At 32.2% G+C, this 16114-nt stretch overlaps 1 protein-coding gene across 2 annotated transcripts in view; it reads right to left on the minus strand.

Annotated features, from left to right (window-relative positions):
* The window catches only part of LOC118198911 (lethal(2) giant larvae protein homolog 1-like), a 115307-nt gene that overhangs the window by 34054 nt on the left and 65139 nt on the right, over nucleotides 1-16114 (minus strand). For both annotated transcript variants that reach the window (XM_085806566.1, XM_085806565.1), the window contains exons 16-18: nucleotides 12466-12616; nucleotides 4659-4813; nucleotides 2361-2474 (exon numbers count right to left, since the gene is read on the minus strand). In XM_085806566.1, the coding sequence (XP_085662692.1) occupies nucleotides 2361-2474; nucleotides 4659-4813; nucleotides 12466-12616 (420 nt within the window). The remainder of the gene's footprint in view (nucleotides 1-2360; nucleotides 2475-4658; nucleotides 4814-12465; nucleotides 12617-16114) is intronic.

The following is a 16114-nucleotide window of genomic DNA, read 5'->3' on the forward strand; positions in this document are numbered from 1 at the left end:
ATGCAGTTCCAAAAAGAAAAAACAAGCATAGAATACCGATAAGTATGGAGCCGGTAAGTATTCAGCTCAAAAATAATTTGTAAAACACCATTTTCATTATAAAAGCATGCCTAACAAAAATACATTAAATATGTAAAAGAATCTTATTTACAAACCATTTTAAATTTTTTACATGGTCAACCACTTCTACTTACAAGGTGCTTATGTAGAAAGAGCTATATTTCGTAAAATTCCACTATTTTATTAGTTTTTTTTCACCAATAAATCATATACAAAACTTAGAACACCATTCCTGTATTTTCTAGCATATCGAATGATTTTACATACCACAAGAACAGCAATTTATATATATCATTTTCTTAAAATTAAACTTCTATGGATACTTTATAATTCGTATAAATGGTTTCTAAGCTTAAAATCTGCTTCACTGAAAGGAAGTTTTCAAAATTTCAAATGATGCAGAGTAAACTGAAAAATTTAAGATCTGGACAAAGTAAGCTTCCATACTTATTCAGATCCCCCAAAGATATATATAAATTAAGAACTAGCAAGTGAACTAGAATGGAATGTAATGAATACGTAACATAGGCTATAAATCCGCAGCAAGTTTATTTCCTTAGACCTTTTTCTAATAATCAAAACTGGCCAGTTATCAAGCATGATATTAAATTCAGCTTATGTCATAACAAAGTTTTAATAACAGACTAATGTTAATTATAATTTATGTTAATACTGACTTATCTATGTTGATAAACTACATTAATATCAACCTTCATAAAAACATGAAAAAATTTGATTTAAAAAGCAAAAGCAAAATTGGATTCAGGCAAAAATTCATTTTTGATAAAACAAACTATTGTATGGCACATACAGATGCTTCTAATACTATTATGTTAATTACAATAACGCTACAAAAATTTGAAATTGTACATTGTATACAGCATTAAAAATTCAATTTATTAACTTCTTGAGCAAAATGATCTAATTATGATCTAAAGGGTATCAAAATTTACAAAAAAAAAAATCAATCCTTTAAAATTAATCATAGTCGATTTAATATAGTGAAAACAATAATATGTACTGGTCTCTCACAAGCCACGATCCAAAAGGTCCATGTCAGACAGTAAAGCTGTTATTAGGCACGAGATGACATGCTTTGATATTACAAATTTTATTATGATAACAATATATTACAAATTTGTAATTTGTTCAAAAAAATTTGAACATTTAAAAACCTACAAGCTTCAAAATTTCTTTTTAAGGTTGTACATTTTTAAATGTTAAGAACTGGAAACATAATTTTGGATATTTAAATTTTACCCCAAAAAAAAAAAAAAAAATTCGCAGGTAGTGAATATCTGAAGTTTTTACAGCTCTTAAATTACTCAATTTCTTAATCATATAACATGTCAAATGCCAACATTCTGGAACATAGCTGTCTAACTAGGTCACATGAATAATAAATTGCCAGCTGGTAAAAAATTCTATCACATATACAGTCAAAATTCTTTAATCTGGACTCATCAGGACTTCGACGATTCCGGATTATAGATCATCAGCTTAAATCTGGTAGGATGGCATGCTAAAATTATGAAACCGTAATTTATGAAATAAAGAACAATTATGATCTAAAGGGTATCAAAATTTACAAAAAAGCTTAATATTTACTTGCTTACTTTATTAAACATTTCTTTCAATGTAAGTTGTTTACGTTCCTTCGTTTTATGTGATAATACTTTCTCTTTAATTCTATAAACAGACATAATTTCTTGTTCAGTTACAAAGTTCCGCTGTTCAAATACTATAATTGCTGTGTTGAGAATACCGACTAATTTGTCAATCGAAATTTTTTCGTTTTCAATAACCTCTGTGTCATTTTCTTCACTATCGGAAGCGAATTACAATGACGAGGAGTTTGATTTAAATCATATCAAAGATGGAGTACATTGAGATGAAATACTAAATTTAGTAAGGAATTATAAGCCAAATAAAATAAAAACATCTGCCCTGAAGATAAGGATAGTGCTGACACATCAACTTCCAGTTCATCGCATGCCGCAACGCGCTTTTAAAATCTTAATCAGCAAAAATGCCCCATAAATCTAATTTATCTCTCTTCAGACTTTATAAAATATTTGCTTACCCTGGAAGCCTTTAGCGATTATAATCATTCTTTCTTAAATAATGAAAACCTTCTACAAATTTGCAAAATATAAATGAGGTATTTCACATTTGTTTACAGATTATCAGAAAATAAGTTTAATGCTAGGCAAAGAGTTAATTTTCTATTAACATTTACTTAAGTATCTGTAGTTAAAACTTATAGCTAGATTGATTATAAGCAACTTTATGAATTATACCTAGCTGACAAGTCACAGGCTCTGTTTCTCTGTTTTCCTTTGGTAGAGATATTGTGAAAACAAAAATTGCACCAGCATTTGTTCCAGCCCATAAAGTTGATGACGTTGTAGCATCTGAAATGAAAATTAAATTCCATATCTAACAAGAAAATTCTAGAATATCTTTCAGAATATATAACGCATTTTGAACAAAATATATACACCCTAGAAATAAAGAATAAATTATAAACTTGTTACTATTGTAAACGTTCAAGAAAGCAATGAATTTAAATTCAATTTTTATTTTTTTAATATTTAACATTTTCAGTGTGATTTGCACATACCTTCAAATAGTCTAAAGAAATATCAGAAAATTTTTGGTCAAAATTACTATTCCTCTGCATATTTTCCATACTTTTTTCCAACCTCTTTAATAAATAAATAATCAAGATGTGGAAAATAGACTTTGGGGGGGGCAGATAGTCTTATAAGACTGATTACGATGCTACTAGTCAATCTAATTTATAAAGTTAACACCATGAAGAAGAGATATTGAAGTCCTATTTACTGGAAAATAATATAAAATGCAATGGTGAAATTATTAAAATTATACTTTTATTCCACTTCCAGTGCATAAAGAAATTAGTACAACTTGCAATTACTACAGCAACATTTGTCGACAATTAAGGAGACAATGTAGTTAGAATTTGCCAGTTTATGCTGCTTCCAGACGTTGCTAAACTCCATCTGGCATGCCCATGGATGCTGTCTCTAATCCCATTTATTTATCAATTATTAACCAGGATGTGTTCAATGAATGGCATATCAAGGGACTGGCAAGCCAAATCAGAAGTGCAACCCAGCTGGCACTAAGAAATTGTTGAATGCTATGTGCGGACATACATTGTCTAGATTAGGGGTCTTCAACCCGAGGCCCGTGGACCACAAGTTGTCCCACATTTGAATATGAAGAAAAATTGAAGATTTTAAAGAAATTCTGATTTCAAGAAAAATTTCTTTGTCAGCTTTTTGTCGTAAAAAAATTTTTTCCCTCTTATTCTTGATATTTAAAACATTTTATTGACATGTCTGATATTATTCGAGATAAGATTTTCTGAAAATGATGAATTTTTCAAAAATTTCACTTTATCTTACGTAATTTTAAAAATAAAAAATTTGACTACACATAAAATCTTGATTCTATAAAAAGGGCAGATGCTTTATCTCTAACAGGTTTGCAACAGATGTCAATCTTTCATCAATACTTTGCCAAAGGCGACTTTGAGCGTACCGAGAGTGATATACATAGAGGGGAGAAGGAATAAATTAACAGAATTACTATAGAGAGGGAATAAATTAACCCAATTCTATTTTTCCTAATGCTGCAATCAGCTGTCAAAGGGAACAGTGATCTTAAACATCCTGTTTCATTTGGTGATAAACATATTGTTTCATTTTTCTTTTCTTCTGACACTAGTTGTTACTTTTTTTTCTTCCGACACCAGTTCGTACGGGGTTCGTGTGGATTTGGAGTGAATAATGACGACACTTGATGAAGTATCAAAACACACTTTATTGGCCAGTATTGTCAGGACAGCTCCAAAACATGTTTTATGGTCGTCGATGAACTACTATAAGCAAGCTGACATGATCACACAGCCTTCAGGTTATCATCCTATCCGCAAATGTCAAACAGAATATGCTGATGTTGTTTGTTACATGACAAACCTTATTATACCAAGGTCTGTCACTGTGACATGAATCAATGCCATGCATGCGAGATTCCTGTGCTGTTGTTTAGAGGTGTAATAAAGCTGCAGCAATCATTCCTATCATCAGTCTCCCCACAACTATCGATTTCACCTTTGCATTATTAAGTCTTGACTTCATTTAATATGAATGATAATTCCTCAGAAAGATAACCTACAAACTTTGATGAAGCAGCATGGCATACAAAGCTTCCTATGTAAAAGAGCAATGGAAAAATGCATAATTCCAGCAGCGCAAATAACCTACTGCTCTCTTTATAGTGCTAACTGATGTACATAATTTGCAAATGCACTGCAATGTTAATCATTTGCATGCTGAATCGAGGTTTACAGATAATACAAAGTTTTTTTTTTTTTTTTTCCTTCAAGCTGTTACATATCGGAAGGCCAATACTGTATAATGTCAAAAAACTACATTAACAATAACAGCAAAAATATATTCTGCTAATCTTTCCATAGACTGCAAAACAAACTTCACGGGATACACGAAGCCAATTAGCCACTTTTGGAGTAATTATGATTAATATTCAAACATGCATAATAAACTTACTATTTATTATAAAGGTTTGTGCTAGGTATAGGCAGCGAACCATGGAGCCCATGCTATCCTCTGCCGAACGAGCTTCTACTTGTCTCTCTACTGGTTTTGTTTCTAAGATAGGTGACGCAGCAGACTCCACCTCAGCTGAGGTTTCTTTCGGGGGGCTGAAAGAAATAAAAACACTGATTTTAGATTTATATTTAATGAATTATTGAAAAATCCATTTCAAATGCAACAAAAACATACAAAATCATATTAGAATCGATATTTTAAATTACTTAACTATTAAATAGTATACAGATATTTATAAAAAGTTTCAATTATGGAATTTAATAAAAACCATGTTTTTAACTTTATTAAATTTGCAGGGCATGTTCAAAACAGATTAAAGAACTTCAAAAATAGATTAAATATTGCAACTTATACATGCAGATTGATTATACATACTTACAATATAATTCATGCTTAAAAAGCAATCTGTTTATACATGCAAATTTAATACTTTCTGTACCTACCACATAAATCCTTAGCTTAAGACCTTAAACTACAGATGCACAGGAGAAACTCAAAGGGAGAAGCTAAGAAAACAGTCAAGAGTAAAGTGAAAATGCATAGAAAATTTAAAAGCAGATAAAGAGTGATATTTAACATTGAATCAGTAAGTGAAAAAGAAATGTAAAAATCAATTTGCAAAATTAAGCCTTATGTCTTCAGCCAAATGTGTGCATCATATATTAAAATGCCCATAGTATTAAGACTTCTTAATATCTAATAATGAGAAACAATTACATTTTCTGCCAAAAATGAATAAAAAACACAGAATATTTTCAATATATATTAAATATCAATTTTAAATATGGACAAATTTTGAAGTCTCTACAAAATGTTCAAAATAATTCATAATATTTAGCATCAAATTTACATATCCAGTTTAAAACTATATACACACATTAAGATAAAATATGCAACTCAAAATTATTAATTTTAATTTGGCAATAGTTCTTTTTTATTCTACATTTTAATTTTATTATAAACAATTTAGAACAGAAAGAGGAAATAAGTTTTCTACACTGTATTATTCCAATTCATGCTTTCTTACATAATCCTCCTGCATTGCAACAGCTCATATCCAGACTCAGATTTAGAATTTAAAGATAGAAATCTTGTTTATAAATACCACTGCTATTTTTGCAGAGGACATTTTCATCTTCACTGGTACTACGATGTACCGCCTTTCAGCTCTGCTTCATTCATTGTCTAAGATGTGAGCTATATACACGATCATAAATGACTTGCTCTATTATGAAAATAAAAATATTTGTCTTATATCTACAACATCTGCAGGTTCCTTCGCCAACACATTCCACCTGTATGCCAGCCACACCAATAACCATCTCAACCATGATTAAAAATAATTCGAGTTCTCTCACACATCCTAAATTTAATACAATTAATAAAGATAATTATCCATAGGAAAAGTGAAAACAGAATAATTCTTCTCTCGCACATCCTAAATTTAATGCAATTAACAAAGATAACTAACTATCCATAGGAAAAAGTGAAAACATAATAATTCAGTATTTCTTTCAGATAATTTTGAATTTATAAACAACTAATTTTAATGTTTCATTAGCCCAAAAGGGCTATTAATTTTAAAACGGCATTTTGCGTCGATTCGCTTTTCAAACTGTTGCCACCAAATAATTATCACAATGTATTATATTTAAAAAAATAATGAAGAAGCTGGATGAATGTTTCTCGCATTGTGAAAAAACAGTACCTAGAGCCATCAAAGTTTGAATAACTTACTGAAATGGGCACTTGGAAGACCGAATTTAGAATTTGTTTTATGACCCATTTCAAATTTTGTAAATGTTTAACACGTTCACGCCGAGGCCAATTTTTATGTTCTTCGCTGTGAGGCGGCACTCGAATTTTTGCCATGCTTCATCTGGCGGTGCGCGATTATTACCTGTTCAGACCTGTATACGAGTTGTGCGTTTGCTAATAGTATAGGGAGTACTTATTTTGCAAGTTGTGTAACTCGTGGGTTTTTTTTTCATCTTAACATCAGATTTCTGCCAATAAGTATAACTAGAAAGGCAGAATGTTTTAATTTTTGCCTATAAATAATAGATAACAGGGATATGGAAATAAGTGATTCGTCTGATGAATCTATCAATAGAAGCAATCTTATAACACAAGCGAACGCGTACCACCTGTGGTACGCGTCGCCCGATAAGACAGACTAGTGCAGGCACACCGGTGGTGCGTGCCACCCGACGAGACACACAAGTGCGGGCCACCAGTGGCCCGCGCCGGCGGGAACGTGTTAAGGAATTTTTGGTTAACAAACTCAAAGATTTCACTGCCAACACTGTATGGGGGGGGGGGAAACTATCTTGGGCATAATAAAATCTGAAAGCTTTCAGTTTTCTTTAGTTTTGATTTATTTGTAATGATTTTTTATTTTTTTTATGCTCGAGTTAAAAAATTTGTTGATTATTGATAAAACTAAATGCAGATCAAAGACCTTGATGTTCCAGTAAAAATTTGAAATTGTTTCTCTAGATAAATTTACTTGTCTAGTACTTGATCCGACACAGGATCTTCCCGTTCATAAGTATTTTACATTTTTTGAAAAACTATATTGTACAAAAGCTATTTCTGAGAAAACAATTTAGTTTTATTTCCAGATCTTAAAGGGTGAGGCCTTGTCATTTTATATCTCTGAATCTGTTGAAACCGATGATTAGAATTATCAGAAGAAAATTTTTTAACTTTTCTAATTCAAAACATGTTCAACCTTTGATCATTCTTTGTTATGAATAACATATCTAAAGATATTCATTCATAAGTAGTTCCATCAAAAATTAAAGTTCTGTTCTGCACTACACTTAAGAGAAAACATTTTTATAGACTACCACAAAGTTTGCCAGAGCAGCATCACATGTTACCATCTGTTCAAGTATAAACTCGCCCCAGAATTAGATTTCCCTAGCAAAAAAATCAGTTTTCAACTTCATCTCAAGATAAAGAAAGCACCAGTAATGTAGGCAGATTTACTGTTCCTAGGCAGAATCCTCATCCAAATTTTAATTATCTAAGATATTCAAGAGCTTCCTAACTTAAATATTGTGTGCCTCAAAATAAGTTCTGGAGAAATGTTCAGCCACCTGTGTTGAAATATCCAAATTCAGAATACCCACTAAAGCGTTTGCTTTTATTTTCTTCACTTTTCTTCCTACATTCCGATGCTCTGTGCCCATAGATATTGCAGAAGTTGCATCTGTAGTTAACTGGATACTGTCTTCGGTTTGCAGACAAATCTGGTTTCGGTTTAGGAACCGGTAGTTGATTATACTTCCGATCTTTTGAGTAGAAAATAGAACACATCTTGTGGTTCCAGAACATATGAATTTTTATTTTTACATGCATTAGCTTCTTCCAACAGTTTAATTTTCAGCATTTCTGGAGACAGCATTTTATCACGAGATTCAATAGCGATTCGAAAGCTTTCATAAGAGTCCGGTATGCTATATATTGTAAGCAAATCATCCACAATGTTTATTTTCATTTCTTTCAGTTTGTCTACAAGAATGAAAAAATCATTTAGATGATCAGTCATTTGTTTAAAATCACTCATTTTTGTATTAAATTTTTTTTTTTTTTTTTTAGAATTGTGACATTTCTAGCTGATATTTTTGATTCATAAACAGAATGCAAATTACTCCATAGTTCACGAGATGTTTTACTTGTGGAAGTTCACTGGGTGAGATGGATAGGATTATATCTGCTCGTACTTTTTTGGTCCATAGTTTTCCCATTTAGCAAATCCTTCATCACCAGGTTCTAGTTTTGGAATTTTTCCAGTTACATAGTCCCAATGATCATTTTTAATCAGTATTGCTTCCACTCGCAACTTCCACATGTCAAAGTTGTCCTTGTTTAGCTTTTCAATTGAAACTGTATTTGTCATCGTCATTTTCATTTCAGTCGATGCAGCTTGGCTTGCTGAAAAAATTTAACACAGGTGGTTGGGCTGCATAGTTATGCACTGTCTGGTCCCATAACCAATGAAGAATAAAATGACATCTTCCATATACATGGCAAATATTCACTTCTGCTATGAAGACATTGAACAACAGAGTAGAAACATGAATGACACAGTAGAAACATAGTAAGATACATTATTATACAGCAGTTAGCACTTCTCACTTACATTCGATACTCATAATTGACGTTGGCTAACTACAAAGAAAAGTACTGCGCAGCAGAGAACTTGCTTATCATTCGCATGTGCTAGGGAAATCAACGGTAGTTGCCAACAATGCTCGTCAATCGGATTGAATTTAGCACATGCAGCATATTTTTCAGGTCCCGGTGGAAAACACTTTTTATTATCAACTATATGAAAACATCTTAAAATATTTTGAAATCTGTTCCTTGGGAAGACCTTTTTAAACCAAGGTACAACTCTAGAACTTTCAGTCCAATAAGAATATATTGTTGCCTTATTTATTATCCCCATTTCCAATAATACGCCTACAAATGCCTTCAAATCCAGGATAGTGACTGGACACCTATTTACCATTCTAGACTTATCAGTTTTTGCAGATTTTGATAATTCTTCTATATATCTGTTTGTTTCCTCAACCATCACTGCCCTAAGAGAATTAGAGAAAAGATTAAAATATTACTCAATTTGGCTCTAAACTGTATTGTGGTCCCGAGTTTTCAATAAATTTGAATGAATTGTCTTGGTCAATATATTCATTTTCCATAATCATAACATATTTCAAAATGTCACCAGTATTATGAATATTAATATCAGAATCATCGATGACATTAATCCTTTTAAAAATAACATCACTAGCACCGCTGCTGTTAATTCGAATCCTCTGTTGTACTACTCATTGCATTTTTACAAGCCAGTGAATTAGTGAAAGGCACCAAATAAAAATAAAAATAAAATTATACTGTAGACTACATTAAAAATTAGTGAAAGTTTTACTGTACATACCTTTTTTATATGCAATAAAATATTTAAATAATATTTTTATATTATTTAAATTTTTATATTATATTTTAAATTTTTATATTATATTTTTAAATTTTTATATTATATTTTTATATTATTTAAAGACACTGATATCTGTACTTATGCTCAGAAAGATGGCAGAACAAAACTGAATTGAAAGAATTACGACTTGCCATATAAGAGCAGAAAACAGCACAATAGCGCTCCTTGTCATTTTTTAATCGAAGAGAATTAGACAAGTGCTTTCGCGTCGCTTACCATTTCTGGAGAGGGAATAAGACAAGCGAAAAAGCTCTTCTTGGCACTTCTGGAGAGTAAATAAGACAAGCAAAAAAGCACTCCTAGGCACTTTTGAAGCGGGGATAAGACAAGCGAAAAAGCACTCTTTGGCACTTTTGGATGGGAAAACAGCAAAGACGCATGGCGATCAAACAGTCAAGTTGTATTAATGATTTTGAAACTCTTAAGAGTTGCTTCCATTTCTTTTGAAAATGACACTCCAAGGAAGCTATTTTCATTTGCATGTCTCCCTGTTACTAAATCAAACTGTCATGCAAAATTGGAAGATTAAGTAATGATATGATATTATGTTGCAAATTCACATTTAAATTATTTATCATTGTCTTCACCTTATGTGTTACATGTGTGTACTTCAACTTGTGTGTTTTATCAGACTTATTAACTTTACTGAGAAGGACAGAATGTTTTTGTCATCAACAAGTTTTTTTAAGTTTTTAAGTGACAGGAGAGTAGGTAGTGGCTGCTATTCGAATACAGTTGTCCAAGTGTTCATCAGCGAGTCTGTTTCTGTACTTATTTTTAATAAATTTCACACTGGAAAAAGAAATCTAACACAGATATATAGAGCTGAATATTGCCATCACTTTGAGAACAACATGGAGAAAAACTAGATATTTTCCTTCAGGAACAAGAGGTCAAATATTTTCAGAGCTTAAAGAAAGCGATTTTGCAGATAAATCATCTTAAAAATCAATCAGTTCCAAGTCTACTGCCTCACGGTCTTCTTAAAAATCAAAATGTTCCATAACACAAATAGAGAACTCTTCAACATTAATCTTTATACAAGGTGATTTGAGAAACAACTGAAATCCTTTTGAAATCTTGGAAGCGTTTGTTGAATTCATTACTTTCTGCGTGAATACACTTGCATAGCACGATAAACAGACATATTTGTCCTTTACCTTGGTAAAGAAGTATTTGTTTCCCCATTCAGAATGAAAGTGAATTTTTTTTCTTAAACACACCATTGTTATTACAGACCTAGCTTGGTACAAATGTGTAAATCAAACTACCCAAGTTAGCAAATGTCCAATATACAGATGAAAAACAATGTGCACAACTTCACGCATATACCATAAACTACAAGATGAGGCTCGCAATGGCAGTTGTGCGGAAATGACCAGCAGTTAGTGTCAGCTCAGTGGAGAAATCAAGATTAGCCAACCAGACCTTAAATGAAAATGTCCCTGCAAGCTACTTCAGCGGTTACTGGTTTTAATTCTAGATCTGTGACTGGGTACAAACAGTCACAATGCAGGAGGATTACATAAACAAGCATGAAATGAAAAGATGCAGTCCAGAAAAATTATTATAAACAATTTAAAACAAAGATGAAACAGCCAAATTCAAATGGGAAATAAAATGGACTATTACCAAGTTAATAATTTTGAGTAACATTTTATATTCTTACATATATATTATTTATATATAAGAGAAGGCTACTTTTACAAAGGATTTTGAAACATGGATAGTGTATTATGGGAAAACATTACATAAATAATGAAAATTAAAATTACCAATGGGAAAAATAAATTGTAGAAATCAAAGTTCAACAATTTATCAAATTTACCACATGACAGCAGTTTGCCAAAATTTTTTTTCAGGATATAATTTCTATACTTGTTTGAAAAAGGATCGATATCCAAAATGATCAAAAATAACTTTATAGTAACCACAGGAAAAAAGGAAATCCTTCCACTTTGACATTCTAAATTAAACCCATTTAAAACTAAAGTAATATGTGCATTAAAGCAAAAATATTTAATTTTTATTTTAATGTATATATTACTTTAGTTCTGAAAATTGTTAAGCACAGAGTTTCTACTGTGATACAGAAACTTGAAAACTTGACAAAATAAAATTGAAACTTCAGGTAGTTAACCTGTTTATGGATGATATATAAATTTACATAATACTGAAACGTCACTAGAGCAAAACATTTAAGATGAAAAATAAATAAAAAGGAAAAGAGGCACATGCAAACAAAATGTGGAAAGATACTATTGTATTAAAGTTATCATTACATAGAAAATTTATCACTTGTTATCCAGTCCACAAGAACCAATGCCTTATTAAAAGTGCATCTAATTTGTTATAAAAAATACAGTTGATAAGTAAAGTGTTCCACCTTCATTATTAAATATCAACTTGCTCTGCTACTAACTAAAAATAAAAAATGCTCCTTTTGTACATAAACTCTTACTGAAAAAGTTCTAATTAAAAAGAACCTTTAATTTAAATATAAATATGAATTTAGCATATTAATTTAGAATATGATTATATTTTAGAATATGAATTTAGCAAGATATCAACAGCCTACATTTAAAATAAAGTAACTTTTAATCAAAGCTTAAGGTCTGATATAACCTGCGCCATTACAAAAGTGAAAATGAACATACATTTGATTGCATTTTCACAATTATACAACAAAAATATTTAACTTATTTTAAAAAATTGAAACTATATAAAAAATACCTTTTAACTTCTTCTACGGGAGACCTGGTGGGAGTTTTATCTCGTTTACCACGTTGAGAACGACCTTTACGTAATCTTCGAAATGACTGCCTTAAAGACTTTTTGAATGATTTTTTCCTGGACATTGCTATGTCCCCAACAGCCAAAAGATCTACAGAAAATTTAGAATATATATTTTTTTAATAAATTACAAATCTTTGCATCTAAATGAGAAACACATTTAAATTTTTAAAAAGAAATTATCAACAAACTAAATAGGCCTCAACATGATCTACAACTTTTTTTTTTTACTGATTAAAAATCAAATGCACGGGTCATTTTGACACGAAGACTAATAATATACAAAATTAAAATATGTTTATAATCTAAACCAAAAAGTATGGCTGTGTTGAAATATACTCAAACATCCTAATATTACTGTATTTCATAAATAATTTCCAATATTTAAAAAGTTGACTGCATTATCTAATTCTAACTAAGCAAATTAAATTAACCCTTACATATGAAAGATGATACCCCCAAAGCAATCTTAACAGCTTCTAGGGAAGAAAATTAACCTTTCAAAGAAAAGACAATATACCCAAACGTACTTGTCTTATTCAAGATTCACAGTCAGAACCAAGAAAATCCAGCTATATCCCCTTCGACACTGGCCTCGATAATAAATATATTTTTAATTTAGCATTTTGACCTTAGTGATGAATCAACAAGCAAGTAGCATCATTGATAAAAAGCTTTTCTCGCGCATATATAACCATGGAAAAAACTGTATTTATAGAAAATAATTTATACATTTTAATTAACACTAGAAACATCAAGCAATCATAGTTGACAATTTCCAGTTTTTGAGCATCCGTCAAATTTATTTCCATTATTTTGAATGCAGAAAACATTTTCTCAGAGTTGATGTTTATTTACATCAATATACATTTTGTCAATTTCGCAACTGATTTTTGTTATTAATAGTCTAACTCATGAGAAATAAATGATTGGTGTTTGATTTTTTTTAGGAAGGGCAATTTATTGATAATTTTCTTGCAACTCTTTGAAGTCTGCATTGTATTAAATTTATAAATTCAAGCTATTCGAAGCAACAGGACTCTGTGGATTTTACAAGAAATCCTGTAAGATAGCAAGTAATGAAAACAATGCCATGGGCCAATGGTTTACAGAAACAAAATTTTACCCATAAAATCAGCAATTTAATTTCCAAAAGCTCATCACCTAAAATTAGCTTATGATGAAAGAGTGCATTCTGCAGGAGAAAAATCTAAAAAGTAGATCTTGCTGGAATTCTATTAAGAGAGAGAATCTATAATAGTCCTATTTAAGTTCTCTTGGTACTTTGTTTAAAGAATTGGTATAGATATCCATTCAGGGAAATGCACCAAAATTCACAAATAACATAATCCCCAGTTTTCAGCTTAATCCCTGTTGATTCATGAAAACTTAAGACTACAAATCAGTCTGTGTTTTAGCCAAAAAAAAAAAAAAAAAAAAGGTACAACACTGAAGCTTATGAAATAGGGGAAAAAGTCCACCCGTTTAAGAAATAAACAACAGAAAGCAATGCTCAAATGAGATAGTGTTTAGTGATTGCCGACTGCCATGCTTAAGACCTTGGGTTTGAATGCCTGAGAAAGCATGTTCATGAATATATTACAGCAGCATGGAGACATTCAAAATACACTGACTACCAATAAGTATTTGGACACCTATGGAAATGACGATATCAGCGGTCCCAAGGTACGTCATGGACTCCGCAGGTATATATCGTGTAGGAAACAGCATCGGCTTTAGTTGCATGCAAGATGCCTCGCAGTTCGAAGCTCTCCGATTTCGAGAAAGGTATAATTATTGGGTATCACAAATGTGGCAGAGCCTTAAGGGACATATCTGGCGATCTGAAATACCCAATATCGACAGTGGCCTATGCGATTAAGAAGTGGAAAGTGAGCGGTGATTGTCGGAATGTGCCCCGAGTCGGCAAACCAACGAAACTGGACGATAGAGACCGACGAGTGCTCTCAGAGAAATTCGGAAGAACCGTACCTAACCGATAGCCCTCATCCGCGAGGAACTAAAACAGGCATCCGGGAGTATTGTTTCAATGAATACCATCCGTAAGGAAGCAGATCTGCTTGGTTTTCATGGTTGTGCTGCTGCCCATAAGCCTTTGATCACAAAGTCCAATCGCGCTGCTCGGTTAATGTGGTGCAAAGCACATCGAAATTGGACCGTAGATCAGTGGAAACGGGTTCTTTGGAGTGACGAATCAAGGTTCATCCTTTACCGTTCGGATGGCAGGGTCTGGGTCTGGCGTTTACCTGGAGAACGTCTCCTGCCAGAATGCATTGTGCCAACAGTCAAGTTCGGCGGAGGTGGAATTAGGGTCTGGGGGTGTTTCTCCTGGTATGGGCTGGGACCCTTGGTCCCCATTCATGGTAAGCTCAACTCCGATGCCTACTGCACTATTTTGGATGACAAGGTGCTTCCTATGTTGTGGCAGTTTTACGGGTTGGACCAATGTTACTTTCAGGACGACAATGCCAGTTGTCATGTTTTGACGTTAACCAAGGCTTGGTATGGTGCCAATGGAGTTCATCGAATGGACTGGCCTGCCCAGAGTCCAGACCTGAACCCTATCGAGAACCTCTGGGATGAGTTGCATCACCGAATTCAGGGGTGCAATACCCGTGCAAAATCTGTGAAGGAACTTCTATGTCTTCTCCAAGCCGAGTGGAAGAAAATACCACTAGCTGTCATACATGCAAGTATGCCCCGGAGGGTCCACGCTGTAATTACCTCTCGTGGAGGCTCTACCAACTATTGATTTTGAATAAAGTTAGTTTTTCTTTTCTATCACAGGTGTCAAAATACTTATTGGTAGTCAGTGTATAAGGTGAGCTGAAAGTCTTAGGACCTCCTGAAATGTTGTCTTTCAAAGCTGGGATGGAAGAGAGCAGTCATACATCATGTTATATGGTGTTCAAGGCTATGCCAATGACAAACACTATCTTGAGGTATTTTTCATGATGAGAATCGTGGGCTTGCTCTGAGTAAGTCAAGACAAGTGAGCTTAGCAACAACAAAGTAGAAAGCAAACTGAATTCATAACATAGTGTGCAAGAATCGCCAATTCAAATACAAAGAAAACTGAGTTATATTCGACATTTCTACTCTGGACTGAGTTCGTAATAAACGGCTAAGGATATTTTAATTTCCGAATAGAACTGCAAAAAATCTTTTGTTAAATGTATCAAACATGTTTAAGTATACTGCGGATCCCATTCAGAACTGAAAGTTACAGCTTTACAGTATACATGTTGCTACATTTTTAGAAATCTGTTGAAATAACATTTTATATAATGTAAAGAAATGCTACACTTTAAAATCATTTTATAAGGCAACATTATATAAGAATATGCAGAAAAATGTTCTGTTTAAATCTTTCAGTCACTGATTGTTTTTAGTCAAAATTTGCTGGAAAAATTAACAAATACTGAAGATTATTTCAATGAAAAATGCTAGTTCAGCAACTTTAAAAAAGATATTTATTTCAGCAGCAGGTAAAAAAATGACCAACTGATCTTTTGAGGTATGCATATTTTCAGAACGCCCAATGATAAATGATCACAAAATAGGCTTT

Source organism: Stegodyphus dumicola, chromosome 12 (assembly GCF_044657685.1).
Source record: "Stegodyphus dumicola isolate Sdum_Otavi_A_Nest chromosome 12, ASM4465768v1".
Classification (NCBI taxonomy): domain Eukaryota; kingdom Metazoa; phylum Arthropoda; class Arachnida; order Araneae; family Eresidae; genus Stegodyphus; species Stegodyphus dumicola.